The following is a 20,301-nucleotide window of genomic DNA, read 5'->3' as shown; positions in this document are numbered from 1 at the left end:
TAGCTGCTTTCTGCAGTTCCTCCTAACTGAGTTGTTTGCTCCAGTGGTTTAGGTGAGGTTGGCTGTTATTATAGCTTGCAAAAGTGGGTTTTCACAGATAGAAAAGTGAATGCCTCTTTTCAGTTTATCTGTATGTACATATTGCTGTTGCAGGATGCAGAAGCACCTGAAAGGCCTAGAAGTATAGGACTACAGTGCGCAGTTTTGGGTCAAAAGGTGTGGAATTTCACCAGACTCAGAATATAATTTTGCAGTCTGAACAGGGAACAAGATCACTGTTCATGTGTTTATTCTGCATAGGCTAAGTTGGCTTGCCTGACCAGAAAATGCCAGGAAAGGAACAGCTTCATTATCAGGATGCATGGCGAGTTTCACCGTAGAGGATTTAACAACTCCATGTTTGATGAAGAGGTGAGGAGCTTGGTGAACGACGTTGCCCTTGCAGAGTACACAGATACTTTTACAACAACATGTAATCAAGAGGTAAGCATCTGCATGTCCTTGCAGGATCCTCTGGTTTCCATTGCTGTTTTGTCAGTGATTTTTTGTGAAGTGTTTAGTGAGACTCAGTGAACAGTTATAAAATATCTCTGGGCTCTTAACATTGCTTCAGACCAAGCAGCAGACTGGGTTGCTTTACTGCAATTTTAGTCATGGTTTAAATATTCTGGAGCTCATCACCAGATATGTCTGTGCTCCATGATTTTAACTTTTAGCTAATACTTTGAAGAAATATCTGACCTAGTGGATAATGCAAGATAACTGATACAATTTGAGTTTTAATAGTATTTTTGCATTTTCTTCCTGAGAAATCTGAGATGCATTATTGAAGAAGAAATTAAAAGGAAAGAAAAAAAAAAAAAAACAGTCTGGATGGGACTAGATTTATATATATAGCTATAGTACATAGCTATGTTCCTGCAAGTGTTTCAAGACACGTCCCAACACTGTCTTACCTAAGCTCACACTAAGAATGAGTGTTTTGTGTGACAGAGTTAGTGACTCTTCTGTCAGAAATGTAGAAAATACTTCACTATCTTCAGATGTTTTCTCAAACACTGCTGTGATGAATGAGCATATAGTAAGGCACACTTAGTCTGTCTCCCTGAATGCCTAATTGTCACAAAACAGCTCTTAACAGAATAGCATTAAACTGAATCGTTATCTGGATGGCTAATGAGTTAATTTGGGAGGTAGGAGCTCCAAATTCAATTGCTTGCTTCAGCAGACATTTAGCTATTCACCAAGGAGAGCATAAATCTCTTCACATGGTATCCAGCACTGTATTGGCCAAAAGTTCCACCAGGTCTTGGGGACATGGGGATTCACACCTGCTTTCTGAATCTTGCTAAAGACAGCCTGGCTCTTGCTGAGCAACATGATGCTAAGCTTCAGACCATTCTGGGTCCAGATGTTTCAGCTGACTGTGGAAAGTAATTCCCATATGTAAGAGAGGAAAACCTTCCTGCCAAGGCAGATTTTTCTGTTCCCATGAAAAAAAATAGGTTTTCATGAGTAAGTTTTCCTATGGAAAACATTGTAGTGAGAAAATATCCAATTGGCCCTTCTACAAGTTTAATATATGTATAAGTAGTTGCAATCGCAAAGAGAAGGGAATGTTTCATATTCACAGTTCTGTGTGGACTTCTGCAGACATGTATTAAACTGAACTGAACTTTCATCTTTAAGAGTTACGTTTTTCATCTCAACTCTTATTCTCACTGCTATTCACATCTAAGATTCCCAGCTTTTACTGACATAAAACTCCTTTGAAAGTTCATTCTTTTTCATCCCCTGAGATTTTAACTTCTAAATCTTTCCTAAAACTTGAATACTTACAGAGAAAATTTGGTGGATGTGTTTTTTTTCTTCCTTCTTGACATACAGATTTGCACTTGGCTTTATTCATTTCTGGATCCAGTGACAAACGGAAGTCTGTTACATATTGGTGTCAGATTTACTTGCTTTAGCTTAATGATGGATTTCAACTGAAAGTTTGCAAGGATATATAAAGGTGGCCATCAGGGAGAGAGAGGTGATTGTCCTCCTCTACTTGGCTCTTGTGAGGCCCCACCTGGAGTACTGCATCCAGGCCTGGAGTCCCCAGTACAGGAAGGATGTGGAGCTCTTGGAGCGGGTCCAGAGGAGGGCTACTAAGATGATCAGAGGGCTGGAGCACCTCTCCTATGAGGAAAGGTTGAGGGAACTGGGCTTGTTTAGCTTGGAGAAGAGAAGGCTCTGGGGAGACCTCATTGTGGCCTTCCAGTACTTGGAGGGAGTGTATAAACAGGAAGGAGAACTACTGTTTACAAGGGTGGATAGTGATAGGACAAGGGAGAATGGCTTTAAACTGAGACAGGGGAGGTTTAGGTTAGATATTAGGAGGAAGTGAAGTTTTTCACTCAGAGGGTGGTGATGCACTGGAACAGGTTGCCCAAGGAGGTTGTGGATGCTCCATCCCTGGAGGCATTCAAGGCCAGGCTGGATGTGGCTCTGGGCAGCCTGGTCTGGTGGTTGGTGACCCTGCACATAGCATGGTGGTTGAAACTCTATGATCATTTTGGTCCTTTTCAACCCAGCCCATTCTATGATTTTGAGGGCTGATCCCGGAGCCCTTTGAAGGACTACATTCAATTCAGTGCCAGGTCTTGCATAGTTAAGTAAAAAATTATGTGCCTGCTTCTCAAACAAATTTTCATGTTATTGTTATTATTTTTTATAATCAACTGTGTAAATATATGAAGATAGGATCAGTCTGTCCTAGTTGTGTGTGAGGATGGTGTGGCTTCAGTAGAGGACTTATGAAAGTCAACACGTTACTAAAGACTAAAGAAAAAAGTGTATTTAGTTTTTTTCTTATTCAGGATACAGCATATGGTTGGGCATTCTCTTCTGTTTTCCAGAAGTATTTTTATTCCAAATAGCTATCTCTAATACTAAAACACTAAGGCAGTGCCACGCAAAACCAAACATCTTTAGATATGTAACTTCACTTACAGCATTGGAGGCTGTGTTCTCAGTCACTGTAAATCACTGTTGTCCCAGTGACTTCATTTTACTGGAAATTTACAGTAAACTGTAAATTTTGACACAGTTGAAGGAAGGGATGCCTTTCAGAGGGACCTTGAGAGGCTTGAAAGGTGGGCCCGGGTGAACCTGATGAGGTTCAGCACAGCAAAATGCAGAGTTTCGCACTTGGGCCAGAGGAATCCCAGGCATCCATACAGACTGGAAGGAGCAGTCCTTGAGAGCAGCCCTGTGGAAAAGAACCTGTTGGTCTTGATAGGTGAAAAACTTAACATGAGCCAGCAATGTGACCTTGCTGCTCAGAAGACAAATGGTATCCTGGGCTCCATCAAAAGATGGGTGGCTGGCAGGGACAGGGAGGTGCTTCTCCCCCTCTACTCTGCTCTTGTGAGGCCCCATCTGGAATAGTGCATCTAAGTGTGGAGCCCCCAGTACAAAAAAGACAGCTGTTGGAGAGGGTCTAGAGGAGAGCCACAAAGATGATCAGGGGACTGGAGAACCTCCCCTATGAAGACAGGCTGAGGGAGCTGGGCTTGTTCAGCCTAGAGAGAAGAAGGCAGCGGGGTGACCTCATTGCAGCCTTTCAGTACCTAAAGGGAGCCTACAAAAAGAAGGGGAATCAACTCTTGGAAAGGTTGGATAATTGCAGGACAAGGGGAAATGGTTTTTAGTTGAAGGAAGGAAGATTTAGGTTGGATGTCAGGGGGAAGTTCTTTACAGAGAGAGTGGTGAGGTGCTGGAACAGGCTGCCCAGAGAGGCTGTGGATGCCCCATCCCAGGAGGTGTTCAAGGCCAGGTTGGATGTGGCCCTGGGCAGCCTGGTCTAGTATTAAATGTGGAGGTTGGTGGCCCTGCATGTGGCAGGGGGGTTGGAGATTCATGATCCTTGAGGTCCCTTCCAACCCTGGCCCTTCTGTGATTCTGTGATTGGTTCAGCAGAGCAGCGCTCATTCTGAGAATTGACATCCTCAATTATTTTCACAGTCCAATGTTATAATCAAATATTTTTGAGTGAGAACTAAAATTTTCTTGAATCATGTAGTATGCCTTGTTCTTGTATATAATGTTTCAGTCATCTGTTTAAAAAAAAAAAAAAAACACATGCAGAAAACAAATAAACAAACAAAAAAAACAACCTGTAACCTATTAAGAAGAGGAAATCAATTTTCCTTCTCTTAACATACTTTGAAAGTCCTTATAAAGAGAACTAGACTTTGAATGACTTTCTCACCGTAGAACTGTACACCATGAAATTCTTTCATTTGTAATTTAATTTAGTAATTTAGTGTAATTGGTTTAGTTTTAGTTCAGTGTATCATAATAAACATATGTAATTATAAACTTAAGGTTTTATTAAAATTCATTTTCATGCAGAGAAAACATAACTGTAAGTGTAGTGAAAGCAAAGATTGTGTGCGTGGTTTAAAAAAAAAAGCTTCATCAAGCCTATCTTTCAATTTTGAAAAAATACATGGCTTCCTGGGAAGACAAAGGAATAACAATCTAGTCCAAGATTTTAGGAGGCACAAAGAAGTAAACGTCAGTGATTTCTAGACTTTGAGATACACTCTCATTTTAAAATGCCTAAATGGAGAAATCTCTGGAGCCTCTTGTCATAGAGTGATAATAAATTTGGACAACAGAAATAATTTAAACTTTGTATTTTGTGTTTGGAAATTAAAAAGTGGTCTGTAAAGAGGTGATACATGGCAGGGGCAAGAGCAACCTCTAGAAGATGCATGTAGCCCTCAGCACAGTGCCATGGTTGGGGCTCATAGGCTCAACATCAGACAAAATATATGAACAATCTCAGTTTTCATCCTTTTGTCACATCCTACTTTCATGATCTTCTTTTAAATGTTCATTTTTTTCAATTGGAAAGGTCTTGTTGTCTTACTTTTCTTGCTGAAGTAGGGTTAATTAATGGACATTATTAACAGTTATTATTTCTTTGCCCTTTTCAATGGAAAGCATATAGGGCAGATTCATCAGCTGATAATATATATTTCTACTTACTGGACAGAAAACAGTAACAGAAAAGACTAGGACTGGAGTTTTCAATAGCTGACATGCTTGACTTGGTAACGGTGGAAAGGAAGATGTTTCAGATAGCTAATAACAGGAAATATGAAATAGGAGCCGACACTTTTTTTCTGAATTTCTGTCTACTTGCACTTTAAGAAACAAACTTGACATGTTTTACAGCCTCATACACGAAGCTGTCTCCATGCTGCTTTTGGTATGTTGGAGAACCACACAGAGGAGCAAGAGAGCTTGGCTTGCCCTTCATGTGAGCTCACCCCAGACTGTGCAGTTATGTAGTATTTTCAGGCATTTTTTCTCTCTTCTAGAGTGTGTGTGGAGAAACAGGAGTGCGTTCAATTCTTTCCCACAAATGTCTGAGCCAGCCAGTTCTGATTTTACGTCAACAGCCTCCGTTCAGATGACTAATGGTTGTAATGGATAATGCTGCTGTACTCAATCACTTCAATTTCTCTTGCACAGGAAGCCTTTGACTTGATGATGTATTTGGTATGCTCTTTCCGTAGTGGATCTGAAGCCATTGTGGCTTTTTGCTCCCTTCTCTCAGATCCAAGAGGTGATTTGTGCAATGAATATAACGATAAATGGTAGTGCTTTTTATTGCCTTTCATGAAGTCATCTTAAACCTCATACATGGAAAGCTCCAGGCAGAGAATGTGTCCAGTGCAGTGAATTATGTGTTTTGCAGAATAGAAATAAATGTGCAAAACAGTGTGGACTAATCATCCTTTCTATCAGGGGATTTCTTCAGAGGTACTTTTCAGCAGAACAATGTTTTTCATTTATATATACGGATCTATATATGTATGTTCTCTCTGTATATTTCTTTGCAAGAGGGCACTTACTGCTTTCCTGTGAATCATATTTGAAGGAAGCAGGCCTGCAATAATATACTCTTACACTCTCCGTGAAATGATTTGTACATTAGTGTTGAGATCAGGTTTTCTGACACCTGGGATGAGATACAGTTCACATTTGATGCCAGTAATTAGACAGCTACATCTGTGGAAGTTACTCTGCTTCTTTCCATACTTAGTGGAAAGAAAGAGGCACTGACCAACAGTTACCCTGCCCATTTTATCTGCTTAGAAGTGGTAAGAAAATTCTAAAAAGTGACTTTCTCTCTGTTATAACAAGAGTCAGAAAGAGATATGCTTTGGCTAGTTAAGTCCCACACTTAAAGTGAGGGACTCTGAGTTTTTAGTCTATTGGTGAGCCAAGGTGATTTGATTGGAATTCCAAGCTGACAGAAGAACCATGATAGTGGTTGTTACTAAGTCATTTTCTTAAAGAAGTGTAGAATCCATTGCAGAGGAATGTTAATTTTGACCCTCAAAAATATTTTAAAACAATGAAGGACATAAAATATGGATTTAAAACTGTTAAGGGCAATCTGTCATTTCCAGTGGAATGACTGATAGAGCCATTCAATAATTATGTAAATGTCTGTAGAGAGGGAATCCCAAGAATTTGCAGTGACTGAGGAGTAGGTACATACTCAAGGTTAGCACCATTTTTAAGTAAAATTGGGTCTGGCTGACAAAGACTTAGATCTGTTTTCTGACAATATGCATAAAAGGGATATTTTTGCAGTGGTTTTTGCTGTAGTAGAGTAGAACAGAAAATACATGGTGGTGAAAGTGGTAGAATAGCCATGATTAAAAAATAGATTAACTAACTGTGAAGCTGTTTGGAATTTCTATTAAGATAAAATGTTCAGTTAAAATTATCCACAGTAACTCAAACTTTATTCTATCAATGACACCAGTATCTTTTTCTGTTTGTAATATGAGAAAGAGTAGTTTTTTTCTTATTATTTTTGTTTAAAAAGTGATCCTTTCAAGGACTTAAAGTGTAAATTTGCATTTTGCCCAGCTTGGGGGGATGTCACAATACTTTCATTTTGTTCCCAGCTGGGATAATTTGTGGAAACACTAAAGGAAAGAAAAAATTATCAAGGTAAAATAGAATTAATAATGTTAAGTGTGATAATTATCTAATAAAAGAAATTCACACATAGACACTGAGACAAAAATCTGAAATTTTTGTATTCATAAATATAGTGCTTGGTTACATCCGTAGAGTTAGAGAAAAAGTGATTTTTAGTGTTTCACAAAGCCTTATGAAATGCTAAAGACGAACGTTTTTGAAAGAATCATACCAGTTTTCATATACTGACCTTTCTGTGAACGCTTTGTCAGTGTGGTAGCAGTTCCACTCATCAGGGTTTGCATTAACTCATAACCCACATTTCTGCTGATCCCTGATGCATCGACTGCTGCAGAATTCAGTAATCCTGGAACTCAAAAGAGTTTGTGAGTTGAATACTTGAGGGAAATAGAAGAAAGAGACTTGAAAAAGATTATTTTTTACTAGCAATGGAATGTATGACTCTCACAGCTTTGACACAGTTGTCCTGGTGGCTTTAGCAGCAATCCTGCCTACTGAGGAGGACAGTGATTTGCCTTTGCATGGGTCGTTGGACTCCATAACTTGTGCTGCTCCTGCTGAGTCTCATCTATCACTAGGCTGCCTCTAACTGTGCTTCCTGTAGTGAGAAAATTGTCATCAAATAATTTCAGATGCAATTTCTTCATGCCTCAGAACATGTCAGGGCTGCCTTTTGTAACCCCTCTTTCAGCCAGCCAGCACTTTTTGTGAGTGCTGGTGACAGTCACTGCCTTCATAACTTTGGTTAGAAGTCAAGGACTTCTGGAGATTCCTTTGGCTTCAGTGTTTACAGGAGAACATCCAATGTATAGCTTTTGCTTTCCAACTGATCAGTACTGGTATTGATGCTATGATTTCATTGGGTGTTCATGCCACCCTGCCTAAATAAACACTATCCAGATCACAGACTGTCTGTATAATCAGCATAGAGAAAAAGCAAATCCTCTAGGGAGGAGCAGCACAGTTGGTCCATGTGAGTGGTCTTTCAGTTCCTTGATGTTGTTGTCCTGTGCCTCACCTGCTGCTCAGCCTGAAGTAAAAGAGACAGGTGGTGACTGCTGTCAAGGAGTAGTTGTCATCTCAGCTGGCAAAACAAATTGCATTTGGTATTTTAATGGGATCAATGGCCAGAATTCAGTGTTGGTTCCCCCCTCTTATGATGAGGAGGCAAGAATGTAAGGTACAATTGGATCAAAGTCAGTGTCCATCAATTATGTTTGTCATTCACACTCTCTTATGTGCTGTGTCTGGGAAAAGTTCTGTCCTGCAGCACACCAGATCCAGAGATGGACAGGCACAATTAATACACCTGACTCTGTGACCAGGTTACCAGTACACTGGTGTATTTAGGAACCACAAGACACATGCTTTAGGGAGCCTAAGAGCCAAAAGTGTTGTTTTGTAAGCAGGGCAGAAGAGTGATGAGCTTTCTCCGGTCAGACTAGCTTGTCTCCTGAGGATCAGCTAGGCTATAGCACAATGCAGCACCACTGGCATCTGTGTGCTCCTGGTATTGGAGCTCTTGACCTCCTTGCAAGTTGCATATTACACATAAATCTCCATGATTATCACTTCAGCAAGGTGGTGAAACTTCTTTCCTTGGCAATGGCAGCAAATCACACACTATATGTTCTCCTTTACACTGTCACAGCATTTTATTTTGGTGGATTTGCTTGCCAGTAAATGATAATTACATCTGGAGGATCACTTCAAAACAAGTTTACATCATTATAACGCATCAGAATCCCTTATTTTTTTTGTTTGTTTGTTTGTCTGTTTTTGAATGCTTACTTAATGCTTATTAAAGACATAGAGAGAAAAAGCAATACATTTCTGTAAGTAAAATGTGTTTTATCTTAAATAACAATTCCTGATTTGGATTTATAGTATTTGCATTTCTGGAATTTTTGCAAGAGAATTAATGACAGTGAAGTGATAAATTGAAATCAGATGCATTAATTTTGGAAGTAATTCAAACAAGCAAAAACCAAAGGGCTGAAAATATTGTTAAAAGTTGTAAATTCATTTTCTTTGCAACTACAAGGAAAAGAATGTATCTTTAATCTTGTTTCATTAATAAATTTGTATTTAAGACAAAATTCTACTTCTTTGTGATAGTCATTTATTTGCAGGGAAATCTTCTCTTCCTGTTGGCAACTATTATGAAAAGGTACATTATCAATCAAGCCACCTTTCTGTCTTAATGTGACGTCAGCTTTATTGTTGTACAGTAAAATAAATTAAGTTGATTTAAATATGGAATAAGAGGATGTGCCAAAGAGTTTGTGCAACTGAACTTTTAAAATCCATTAAACTTAACTTCCTTGAGCATTCTTAAGTAGACAAGCTTGGATTGGATTTGCTGCTGAGTAAGATAATATGCGTGAAGGAAATATGCTATAGAAGTTGAAATCCTTCAAGAGGATAAATTGTGAAATCTTTAAAATTAGTGGGTTTTTTCCTAGTTTTTTCTAGTTTTTCTAAATATTCAGGTGCAAATTTGGAATTTTTAGTTCTTGGGGAAGAGTTGGGGAATGCAGGATTCCATTTTAGAAAGAAAAAAGAATGCCTCACGCTTGAAGTAATTGGTATATTAACTACTTATTTTGATAAATATCATTACTTTACATTTGATTTCTGTGAATGTTTCTTGCAATGAAATAATCCAAACAGCTTCCACTTACTCAAAATAAACAGTGCTGGAAAGCTTCATCTACTCTGAGTTTCTAAAGATGACATTTTGTCTTGCAGATGCTGCCTTCTTCCGCAGACATTTTAGAGGCCAGTGGGCAGTCAGAGAATCATGAGGCTTCAGTCAAAGTGAGCAGAATGTCGCGGTCAATACCTGCAACCTTTCTGCAAGAGGCAGATGACATCCACAGCTCTCACATCACTCCAAATATATACACCAGTTCTCCTGTAAAATTAACGAGTCCAGAGAGGATCATAGCCTTGCATCGGGAACTAAGACAAAACCATCAGAGAAACTGCCAGGTCAGTAAAGTTTATTTCATTGTTTTTATTTTAGTTAAATGTATTGTTCTTGACAGTCATTTTACAGATCCTATAAATATTTGAATGGTCTCTTCCAGAGATGCATGTTTTATCGTTAGTTTAAACAAGCTGAAGATAAATTCTTAACGTTTTTCATTATGCATTTTCTTATTGCCTAAGAATGGTTTGATAAAAATGATTAAAAGTTGTTTTCATCATGGTATTCGTTCTGCTAAGGTTATCTCTGAAAGTTGTTCGATGTTAAAAAAAAAAAAAAAAAAAAGAGGAATTATCGTGTTGATTCTGTCCTACCTTTTTTTCCCTCCATTTTGTTTTTTTAGTGATCCAATTATTCCTATGCCCTGAAGCTCTTACAGTAATTTCCATTAACTGCGGGAATCCTGTTTAGAACAAAGTTGATCAATTGCAATTGCATTTGTGACAGGCTGCTGCTAAACTAAACACGCAAGAGATTTCACCCTGTCTAAGACAGCATAACCTCTCCATAATTATACAGAAACAAAATTTGAGTTTGTAATTACTGGAGCCAGTTAGCTAGAGCAGTTATGAATATTGCTGTACTGAATTTTCCTTGCTAAAATAGAAGAAATAAAACAAGCAGTATGTAGTTCCTACTTTTCAACTGTTACATTAAAAAAAAAATTCAAGTAAGATGTTAATGTCTGTCTTTAGTTAAGAAGTTTATTATATAAAAAATGTTGACTCAGAATTCTGGTAACACACAGAACTCGTAATTATTTAATCCAGGGGCTACACGCGACAGCTTAAACTGATTTCCCAGCGGTCTTCTTTATCACAGTCATATATAAAAAGGATTGATGAAAATATGGTTGTAGAGGAAAATTATTAGAGAGAGCAGAATGCGAGCAGCTCTTTGATGACCCTGGTCTTCGATAATTCCTGGATTTATTTTTTTAATACATTTACACCATGTGTCCTTTGATTAAATCACAGGAATAGCATGACACAGACCTATTGTAGAATTTTATGGGAAGCTACAACTGAAATCAACCACAGTGTCCAGAGTGACACGTTTTCATATGGGATACAGAAATACACTAGGAGGTCCGAGGTTATATTTTCTTTGTTCCTCCTCAGATGCCTTCATTTGTCTCCTCCAATACAAACTCAAAGGCTGACCCCAACCTGTCCATGACTCATGAGGAAACACCTTGGCCTCCACTCCCAAAGATGAAGGACACGCTGGAGCTTTCGAAGCGTGACTGGTCCATGCAGGGGAGGGACTGCTTGTCCAAATGGGATGATGTATTTGGGGGTCAAATAGGAAATCAGCATGCAAGTGCTATTCCCCAGGGAATTAAAGAGAAAGATGTCATTACAAATAATGCATGGCTCTCTAGAGAAAAAACAGATGGCTCAACCTCAGCTACCACAGCAAAAAGCTCTTTGTCAGACATGTTGTCAGCAAGTAATAAAGGTCGAAATCCTGTGGGAAGAAATCAGCTGCATGGGAAAGAATAAAAACCTCAGAAATAAAACAAGGTAAAGCAGCTTAGCAATGTGATACTCCCATTGTAATACTACTTTGTATGTACAAAAAAAATATTTTACTAGATGTTTGAGGTGCCTGGAAAATTTACATGAAAGAGAGCTTTAATCATTTTTAAGATCAGAATTTGTTAGAAGACTTTAGATAACTGAAACCAGCAGAGTTTTCAACAGCCAGGGTGCTTCTCAATTTTTGCTTTACCGCTTGTCTATGATTTGTTTTTCCTTTAACTGTGAAACAATCTATTAAATCACTTTTGTTTTTATATACAACCCATTTCTTCAGAGTGCATTGGCAAGTTCTGAAAAAATATCTGGCTTGAGTGATGGAGATATTGTGGCATGGACTTCCTAAATTCCTACTTTATGTAAATGTGACAGTAGTTCTGCTGTTAGTAATTCCTTAATGTTGTGGGATTTTTTTTTTCTTTTTTTCCTTCAATGAGCTGACTTACAACAGGATATTCTGTGTGTTCCTGTAGATGGTACTATCCATAAAACAGCATCCTTCAATTGTTACTTTTAAGCCCTTTATTCGAATTCCGGTTTGATTTTAGCAGTTTTATTGGACTTGTTTCAAAGTGCTTCTTTAGATGACTGCTTGGGCATTGTGAGTGCCATAACAGAGCTCCTGGGGTAGATACTGAGATGACAAACCCCTATATTCCTGCAGTAAACAAGTGAAGGCAGTGCCAGGCCAGCTGCTCTAGCATAGCTGTGGTAGAGCTTCCTTGTGAACCTGACTCAGAAATAGATGTGGTCTGGTCTGTGTGAACCTTTGATGGAACATGAGGTAATGGAGGGGAGCAGGAAGGAGGCATGTGTGAGCCAAGATAACTTGAGTCTGGAAAATTTAACAGAGCATGATTGCAAATTACCCTAAACACTTAATTTATGCCATTTATGTTGGGATCCTACCAACCAGGGTTGATATTTTTGGAAACTCAATTATTCAAATTTCCTAGCTATCATTATTTTTGATCACTTTTATTAAGAAAGGGCATTTTTTAACACACATTAATTTGTGACACTGTTCTGTGTTTTTTCTCTGCCTTCATTGATTACTTCCAATTGGTTCATAATGCATTATTGCTTTTTTTGATGCTGCTCCTCCAAAGCCAGAAACAAAATGACTGGTTTTGAAAAAGTATTAATGCACATATTCACTCCTCGTGGTGGGAAACCCATCTTAATTTGCTCAGTAATGTAGCAGAGCAATTGCTTACGGCAGTAACTGAATTGGTCTTCATCCAAAACCTCTTTAGAAAATACACACCAAGTGTCAAGGGAAATAGACTCTGAAAATGATGTTTTAAAGCACTGTTTAAGCAGAGACACCTATGAGTATCTAACATCTGGAATTCTGCTCTAATCTGGCTTCCTATTCTTTCTAATGCTGGCTGATGTCCTGTCACAAGTTGTTTTATTTAAGACTAGGATATTTCAATGTAGAAAAACACATTACTTGACACTACAACTTTCATATTGATAAAATGATGCTTTAAAGCACTTAGTGAAAACTTTTTTGGAGCTTCATCTTGCTGACAGCAAATTACATGAACTGGTAGCTCAGGTCGGCTAGAGGTCAGATGATAATACATGAAGCATGTTAATAATAAGGGTATTAATCATAATATTGTGTGATGGTAAGATAGCCTGTTATCATAAATACCATAGTATCTTACCATGAAATGAAGCCTTTCCCACTCCACTCTCTTTCTGTCAAACTTAACTATGGTTTATCTATTATGCTTCGTGTTACAGCTAAATAGGTTATTTGGCCCCATTTTTCCTTCTGTTAAAATTAGTTGTTTCCTGAACAAGGTCTGCAGACACGCACAGTTTTAATTGTGGGAACAGACACTTACAGACATACGTCCAAAAAGGAGCTGCATAACATGTAGTGGACTCAAGAAATTCCGAAGGCCAATAGATTATTTGCTGGCACTTTGTAGCTTTGCTTTGCAAGCCATAGATTTGAATTAAAATCCTTCGGTTTTTTTAATTCTTTAAGAAACACGTTCTTCCTACAACAATAAAAAAAAAATTAAAGATGTGCAGATAACAAAGTTCTGACTTTTCTATCCATTGCTTTTTACTTCTGCTAAGTAAAAATGCAAGATTTTAGATACTGCAGGGGAGGAATGCTAACGATTTAGCAGCGTTCATTTACAGCGTTACCTACAACAGCCCTAGGAAAGATGGATCATCTAAAGGCTTTCTTTTTGAAACTTCTGTCCTACTCCATTTCATCTTAACATTGAATAGGCAAATGAGGAATGATAGTCATATTATGCCAAATAATTTTCTGCTAATTGATGTAAAAGATTAGATGATGGTTTGTATCAGCAACAAGGTCTTTCAAATTCTTTAAACACTGTCGTTTATAGAAATCAGCTCCAAGTTGTACAGTGGCAGGCCAGTGTTTGTATACTGGTGTCCTGCCAAGCTGAAGCCCTTTGGGAGTCTGAGCTTGCTGAGTGATTCATATAGAACAATTAATATTTCCTCTTATTCCATAAATCTTTTTTTTTTTTTTTTTTTTTTTTTTTTGAAATTGAGGGCTGGTAACAGCAAGCATGCTTAAATAACATATCTGAACAATTGATTTGTGTTAATTACCTGTTGCTTGGTATCCAAGGACTGCTCAAGTGAAATGGCATTATCTGAGCTTGATGGGTTTATCTGCACGCCTAGAGGGAAACTGGACATCAGTATACATCCTACTAACCCGCACTCTCAGAGCCTGATTTCCATCAAGACCCTTTCAGTTACAAAGAACTTGTTAGAAACGTGGCAAAGCTGTTTGCTGGGATCAACAGTTCATGTAAACTCATTCTTGTTAATACTTACTCAAGTAATCTTTGCTCTGTTCTTTTTTCCATGCTTGAACTCACCAGTACTAAAGCCAAAACATTTTAGCAGCAAAATTTTCTCTTTTCTCTCTTTTTTAAAAGAAGTGTTATTTAGACATAGAATATATATGCAGTACATGGAAGAAGTAACCTGAAATAGTGCACACAGTGTATTTTAATGGCTACCTGAAAGATAAACTTGGAAAATAAAATGATGATGCAGCTCAGGCAAAAAAAAGGGAGCAAAACTTAGGGTGTTCAGTGGAAGTGATGCCACCATTAGCTCTAGGTGCTCATGGTGTTAAAACATCTGGAGAAAAGGGAAATGGGTTCTTGTGGAAGCCTATCAGTTCCTATCTAATGCTTTTTTCATATTGTAAAAATCTTTATACAAGATCTGGTGATGAAATTGGAGGCTCAGACCATGGTAACTCAGTCTCTTGCTCAGGGCTCTCATTGCTATGGGTCAGAATAAAAATGAGTAGCCAATGATTGTATTTTCTGCAGTCCTTAATAAATTACGATTACATTTTTGAGTGGCAACTCAGATGTGTAAGAATGCTATCTAGTATCTTCTTAGAAACAATCTTTTCCTTTAGTCTTTAATCTGATGAATATTAAAGCCCCTTATCAAAACCAGATAATGCATGGAAGGTTTTTTCAGTGCTGACCTTTTTCATATGGCCTGATTAAACCAAGAAACTCCCATCTATTTGTGCAATTGTATTCTTAACAGGCCAGCCAGCTGGTAGCTTTACTTAAGTCTGTCATTCTTGCAGCAGCTTTTTCTTGTGAATAAAGAGAATATTTTCTTTCCCCAGACTGTGTCCCAGATCTTACCAGTCAGTATAATGGTGAACCATGGGACAGTGTGTTCCTTTACACATAAATACAGATAAAATATTTATGAACATTTGTATCCTTAAATATGGATAAATACAGGGGATTGGCATAAATGATGGTAATATAAAATAATTGGGAAAAGTTACTTTCTGCAGAGAAAAAGATCAATGTTTGTATAAAAAATTTTTAACACTTTTTTTGTCTTGTTTTTGTACGCATAACATCTTGAACTTTTGCTCCTGTACTGGAAACTAGACTGACTTGCACCCTTGTTAAGATCTTCTGAACTCTAGTGAAAAATTTGAGGATATTTTTACAGATGATGGGTCAGGTTCACAGCATGCTGCAGCAGCTCTGTTTCAATCTGGTGACCCAGACCAGCTGTTACCCTCGCTTCTCAAGAACTGAGATCAAAGGATCAACGATAGAAAGAGAGGAGTGTGGTTTTATTTTTGTTTGTTTGTCTGATTTGTGGTGTACAAAGAATATTTAATCAACAATTAATCAGAAATTCAGGTGTGAGCTGTTCTGTCATGATGTGAGAACATGGAGCAGAGTAAATGGGAATTTCAGCAGAGAACTCCTTGAAGTTCACTTGGGTTGCACTTGCACTACTTACTTTTAGACAAGAGTGAGAAGTTTTGAATGGTGTTGCATCTCAGCATATTGCTGTCTGGCAAAGCATTCTTTAAGTGTCATTTTTTTTGTAGTGTGGCTCTAAGGCTTAAAATTATGAGTGATTCTTTCTTGCTCTGAGCCACAGCTAGAAAGGGAGAACGTAGCCATCTACTGGTGCCCTGTCTTGCCCCCACCATCTGCTGGGTTCCACCTCTCTATTTTCCCATCTGTAGGCTGAGGACTTTGTCTCTCAACAGCCACATCCTAGTTTCCATCTGGCTGCAGGCAGTCCCTTCTGGTGAGGGGGCTTTAAAATAAACCTAGTAGTGAGGCTGCCTTTGGCAGTGGCTGGACGAAACTGGTAGTTTATGGATGTTCTTGGAGCTTACCTTGGGATGCACAAAGCTGTTCTCATCTCTCAGAAGACATCTCGCAGTTTAGGATAGCTCAGCCAATGATGTGAAACTTCACGGCAAATGTTAAATGTGTTTTGGAGGCAGAGAGTTTGTAATCATCTCTTTAGTAACTAAGCTTGAATCCTGCTTAACTTGGGATCTAGAAAGTGGGATTCATTACACCAAGTGTAAAGTTAATCTCCTGAAACCTCTGACAGTCCTGAAGAGAAATCAGCACTAGGTCTAGAGGACAGGGTTCATCTCACAACAGTGTAGGTCTAAAACAGGCACTGCAATCCACACTCTAGAGCTGACCCTTCAGCTCTCCGACTGTGAAGTTGAGACAAGGGGGATCTTGAATGTCAGGTCTTTAGTGCAGAAGAAAGGGAAGGTGATTCCTATCCTCCTTCTGTGTCCTAAGCAGCTGCTGTCTCAAGAGAGATAACTGACATTAACACTCTTTCTTATGATGTTCTCTTTTATTTTTTAATGTTCTGCCTCAGGACTTTTCTTTTGTATGTATTCCGTGGGTTATCTATGTAGTTTTATCTTTATTTATATTCTTCAATTCTTTTGAATTCACTTTAAGGCATTTATGTCACAGTTTATAAATATATTAAATAGGAAATAAAAGGTGTACGTAAATCTGAAGCCTTATTGACCTGACATAAATTCTCTGGAGCCCGCAAGAGATCAGAGACGACATTCATCAAGTGAGGCATTGAGTGTACATCTGGTGCTAATACTCAGGAGTTTTAGCATATAGAATGTTTTGCAAATAGAATAAATTCAGTCTTCTTCACAGAATCACAGAATTGTAGGGGTTGGAAGGGACCTCCAGAGATCATCACTTCACCTGTGAAGTGTGCACTACTCTTTACTCACATATCCCCTTGAATAGTGCAAAATAGAATAACGTGGAAAAGAGAGTAACAGCTTATAAAGCAGTGTATTCAAGTGTGTGGATTCAGCCTGGCTTGTGGTAAGTTTTCTTCAGTGAATTTATACCTGCAGTCACTGCCGTTCTTCTGGGAAATCACGTAAGCACATGTTTCCTTTAGAGGGCTTCTGACCCCTTTTGTGTTCTTCTCTTTAATTTTTTTGTCCTAAGTAAGGTGATATTAAAAGAAATCCTTGGCGGTAATCATTCCCTGGGAGCTTTACAGAGTGTAAAGGATAGAAGAAGTTTCTGCTGCTTCTAAATTAAAAGCAATTGCTCAGCTCTTGCAAGTTTCCAGGAGATGACATGTCCGCTAAGAATGAGTGCAGCCCTGTGCATGAGCAAACTGAACGCTGGGGAAAGAATAATGTGATTGTTAAGACACATCCTTCAGTTTAATAAACCATTTTGAGGAGAAGGATCTGTCTCAGATTAAAAGTAGTCCTTGGGAAAAAAAAAAAACAACAAACCATAATCTAAACTTTAGCATGAAAGTAAGCACTCTTCTTGCTTGAAATAAACATACTTTTCTTTCTTCTGTAGTACTGGGTAACTTCCATAGTAGGTTAAAACTACTGTAAATCAATCATGTGTGAACAAGGTTATTATATTAGCAGTATTATTAGGAATAACAAGCTTATATTCTTTGAATTTATAAGCATGCATGTTTTATTTCCTAAGCTAGTTTTTCCCTCAGAAGAGCTTGTCTTGTCTGTAAGACCTATTTGTAATATCATGTTATATGCTATAAAATGAATTACTACCTTTGAGCTCTCAGTTATTCAGAAGTTGTAGCAATACATCTCTCCTGGATTTTCTGGCTGGTTAATGTTAGGGGCTTCCTCCTGCTTTCAAATAATTGGTTTGGGACTGATTATCAAGTCATATTGTCATAGTAAATTTGAATCTGTAGTAAGTCTGAATCTGCTTGCCACTCTGTTCTTTGAATCATCAGAACTATATTCCATCTGTGTGTTTTACATTGGGAACCCTATGCATCAGTGCCATTATATTCCCAGACACTGCAGAGCTGACATCCACCCACCCATCCATCCATCATCTATATTCTGAAAGAGATTAAAACATCGATCACACAGACCCCAGGCCCTGGATGGTGTACGGTTGCCATGTTCATTTTCACCCTCTCAATACTGTTCTTGTGATTTCTAAAGATGTAGGATCCTTGGCATTTTGGGGACTGCTGCAGCTGAACACAGCATTATCTGTTTAGGACCACACCATTAAAAAATCAACTTCTAATTTATTGCTTCAATTATAGACCTGCTTGATAGCCTGTGACACAAGCTGAACTCATGTTCAATAATTAACGTGAAATAAAAGACAGTGTTACATGGCCCAGATAGATTAGATGTTCTTTATTTAATCCTGTCAGTCAGCCACAGCTGTTAAAATTTATATCCTCATAAAAGAAGGTACCTATGCTGCTGGAGGTTTTCAAGCTAAAAGCAATTCATGCTGGAATAAAGTATACATCCAGAGCATATATCACTCAACAAGACAAGAAATAAGCATCCATAAATATAATCAGATATTTATGTGGGCATATGCTTACACAAATATGACTTTTTGCCACATTGTTATAGAAATTTTTACAGTTGTAAGAAGGAATTTGATATTGAGATCTAATGTTCTTTATATTTTAGTTTCTAACTAACTCCTCTTACGCCTTTGAAAACATACCCTAATTTACTGAATTTGATTATACATGCCCATATATAATCACATACAACCAAAGATGTGGATTCTTGGCGATTTTTAAATTATGCTTTGATTCGGTGCAAATTTCCGATTGAAATACTTACCCAGGGGACAATATAAATAAAAGTAGATGAAGAATCTCAGGATTGTTTAGCTTTGTGAAGCAGTTGAACTTTTGTAAAACTTGGCAAGATAATAGGAGTGCTGAAAAGACAATTAGTCACACTGGGCGTTAGCGTTAGGAAGATGCAGAGTTGGCTGCTGTGCCACAGGAACAGCATAGTCCTCATTCACATGTAGGACTGAAGGGGAATCCACAGATATTAAATGAATATTCCCATTGGGAAGGACACTCTTCTCCTTTTTGTGTGGAAAAGTCAATATCTCATCAGGGAACCCTTCAATACAGAATATTTTGAGTGAGCATATGATAAATAATATTCTTATCTGCATTTGGGATATAGGGAAAATGATTTTCCTGGTATAATGAGTAATAAGTAGAACAAAGATCACATGGGAATAAAATACAGCTATTAGATCCATTTGATAATTTCCATCTGGATGGCATTTGCTTCTCTCTGTAAATGGAATAGGAGCTGCCTATTTCTGGGCAATCTGTTCCGTTTCTTTTACAGGAAAAGACAGTTTAGCTATTCCTTCCATATGGGCATACATTATTACATCTAACAAACATGTTCATCTCTCATTTTAGCCAGACCCTCTAAGCACTCTTAATTCCTGGGTGGGTTGGGATGGGGATTGAATATCCTATTTTCTTCTTGTTTCCTCTTCACAAAGCAATAAGGAATGGAGAAGAACCACATTATTCTGTATAATTAGGTGCTAGTTAGTTTGATAAAAATAAACTTTACTTGAGGGAGTGGAAATCAAGATAGCTATAACGGTAACAGTGTAATCATTGCTTCTCTTGGCCTGATGATGCTGTATGAACACTGGTCTGCAAGTTTAGCTATCGTGGGCTTCAATTCATGCTAGTCCTGTCATAAATTAAGCTGGTTCTGTTTTAGTACTCACTCTTCTTTAAAACAGAAAAATATTCTAAGGGTTAAGAAAATCACTATAGTTGTTTTGGCTAACAAAAGGGGGGGGGGGGGGGGGGGGAAGGTCACAAATTAAGAAACTACAGAAAATGCTACAGATAAGCATATGGAGTTTTAGGACTGCACCTCTCTCATCCCTCCGCTGCTAGTGACCCCTGGATACTGGCTGTTCTCTCTTTTTTGCTTTGGTTTAGCTTGCTGGGCTCTTTCATCAGGGAGTTTGAGCTTTGTTTTACCACACCCAGTATCCTATGGACACTGCTGGTCTCAGTGTGCCTGGGCAGCTTGACTGGAAGCTCATCCACAGAACAGTTTGAAGTTAAAGC

At 38.2% G+C, this 20,301-nt stretch overlaps 1 protein-coding gene across 6 annotated transcripts in view; it reads left to right on the top strand.

Annotated features, from left to right (window-relative positions):
• Positions 1–20,301, top strand: part of C4H4orf50 (chromosome 4 C4orf50 homolog) — a 77,598-nt gene that overhangs the window by 21,614 nt on the left and 35,683 nt on the right. For 5 of the 6 annotated variants that reach the window (XM_048943118.1, XM_048943120.1, XM_048943121.1 and 2 more), the window contains 3 exons: positions 301–483; positions 9,772–10,014; positions 11,134–11,538. In XM_048943118.1, the coding sequence (XP_048799075.1) occupies positions 301–483; positions 9,772–10,014; positions 11,134–11,517 (810 nt within the window). In that variant the 3' untranslated portion in view covers positions 11,518–11,538. The remainder of the gene's footprint in view (positions 1–300; positions 484–9,771; positions 10,015–11,133; positions 11,539–20,301) is intronic. The other variant, XM_048943119.1, reaches the window with a different exon arrangement.

Source organism: Lagopus muta, chromosome 4 (genome assembly GCF_023343835.1).
Source record: "Lagopus muta isolate bLagMut1 chromosome 4, bLagMut1 primary, whole genome shotgun sequence".
Lineage (NCBI taxonomy): Eukaryota > Metazoa > Chordata > Aves > Galliformes > Phasianidae > Lagopus > Lagopus muta.
This window is presented reverse-complemented; position numbering and strand designations above follow the sequence as displayed.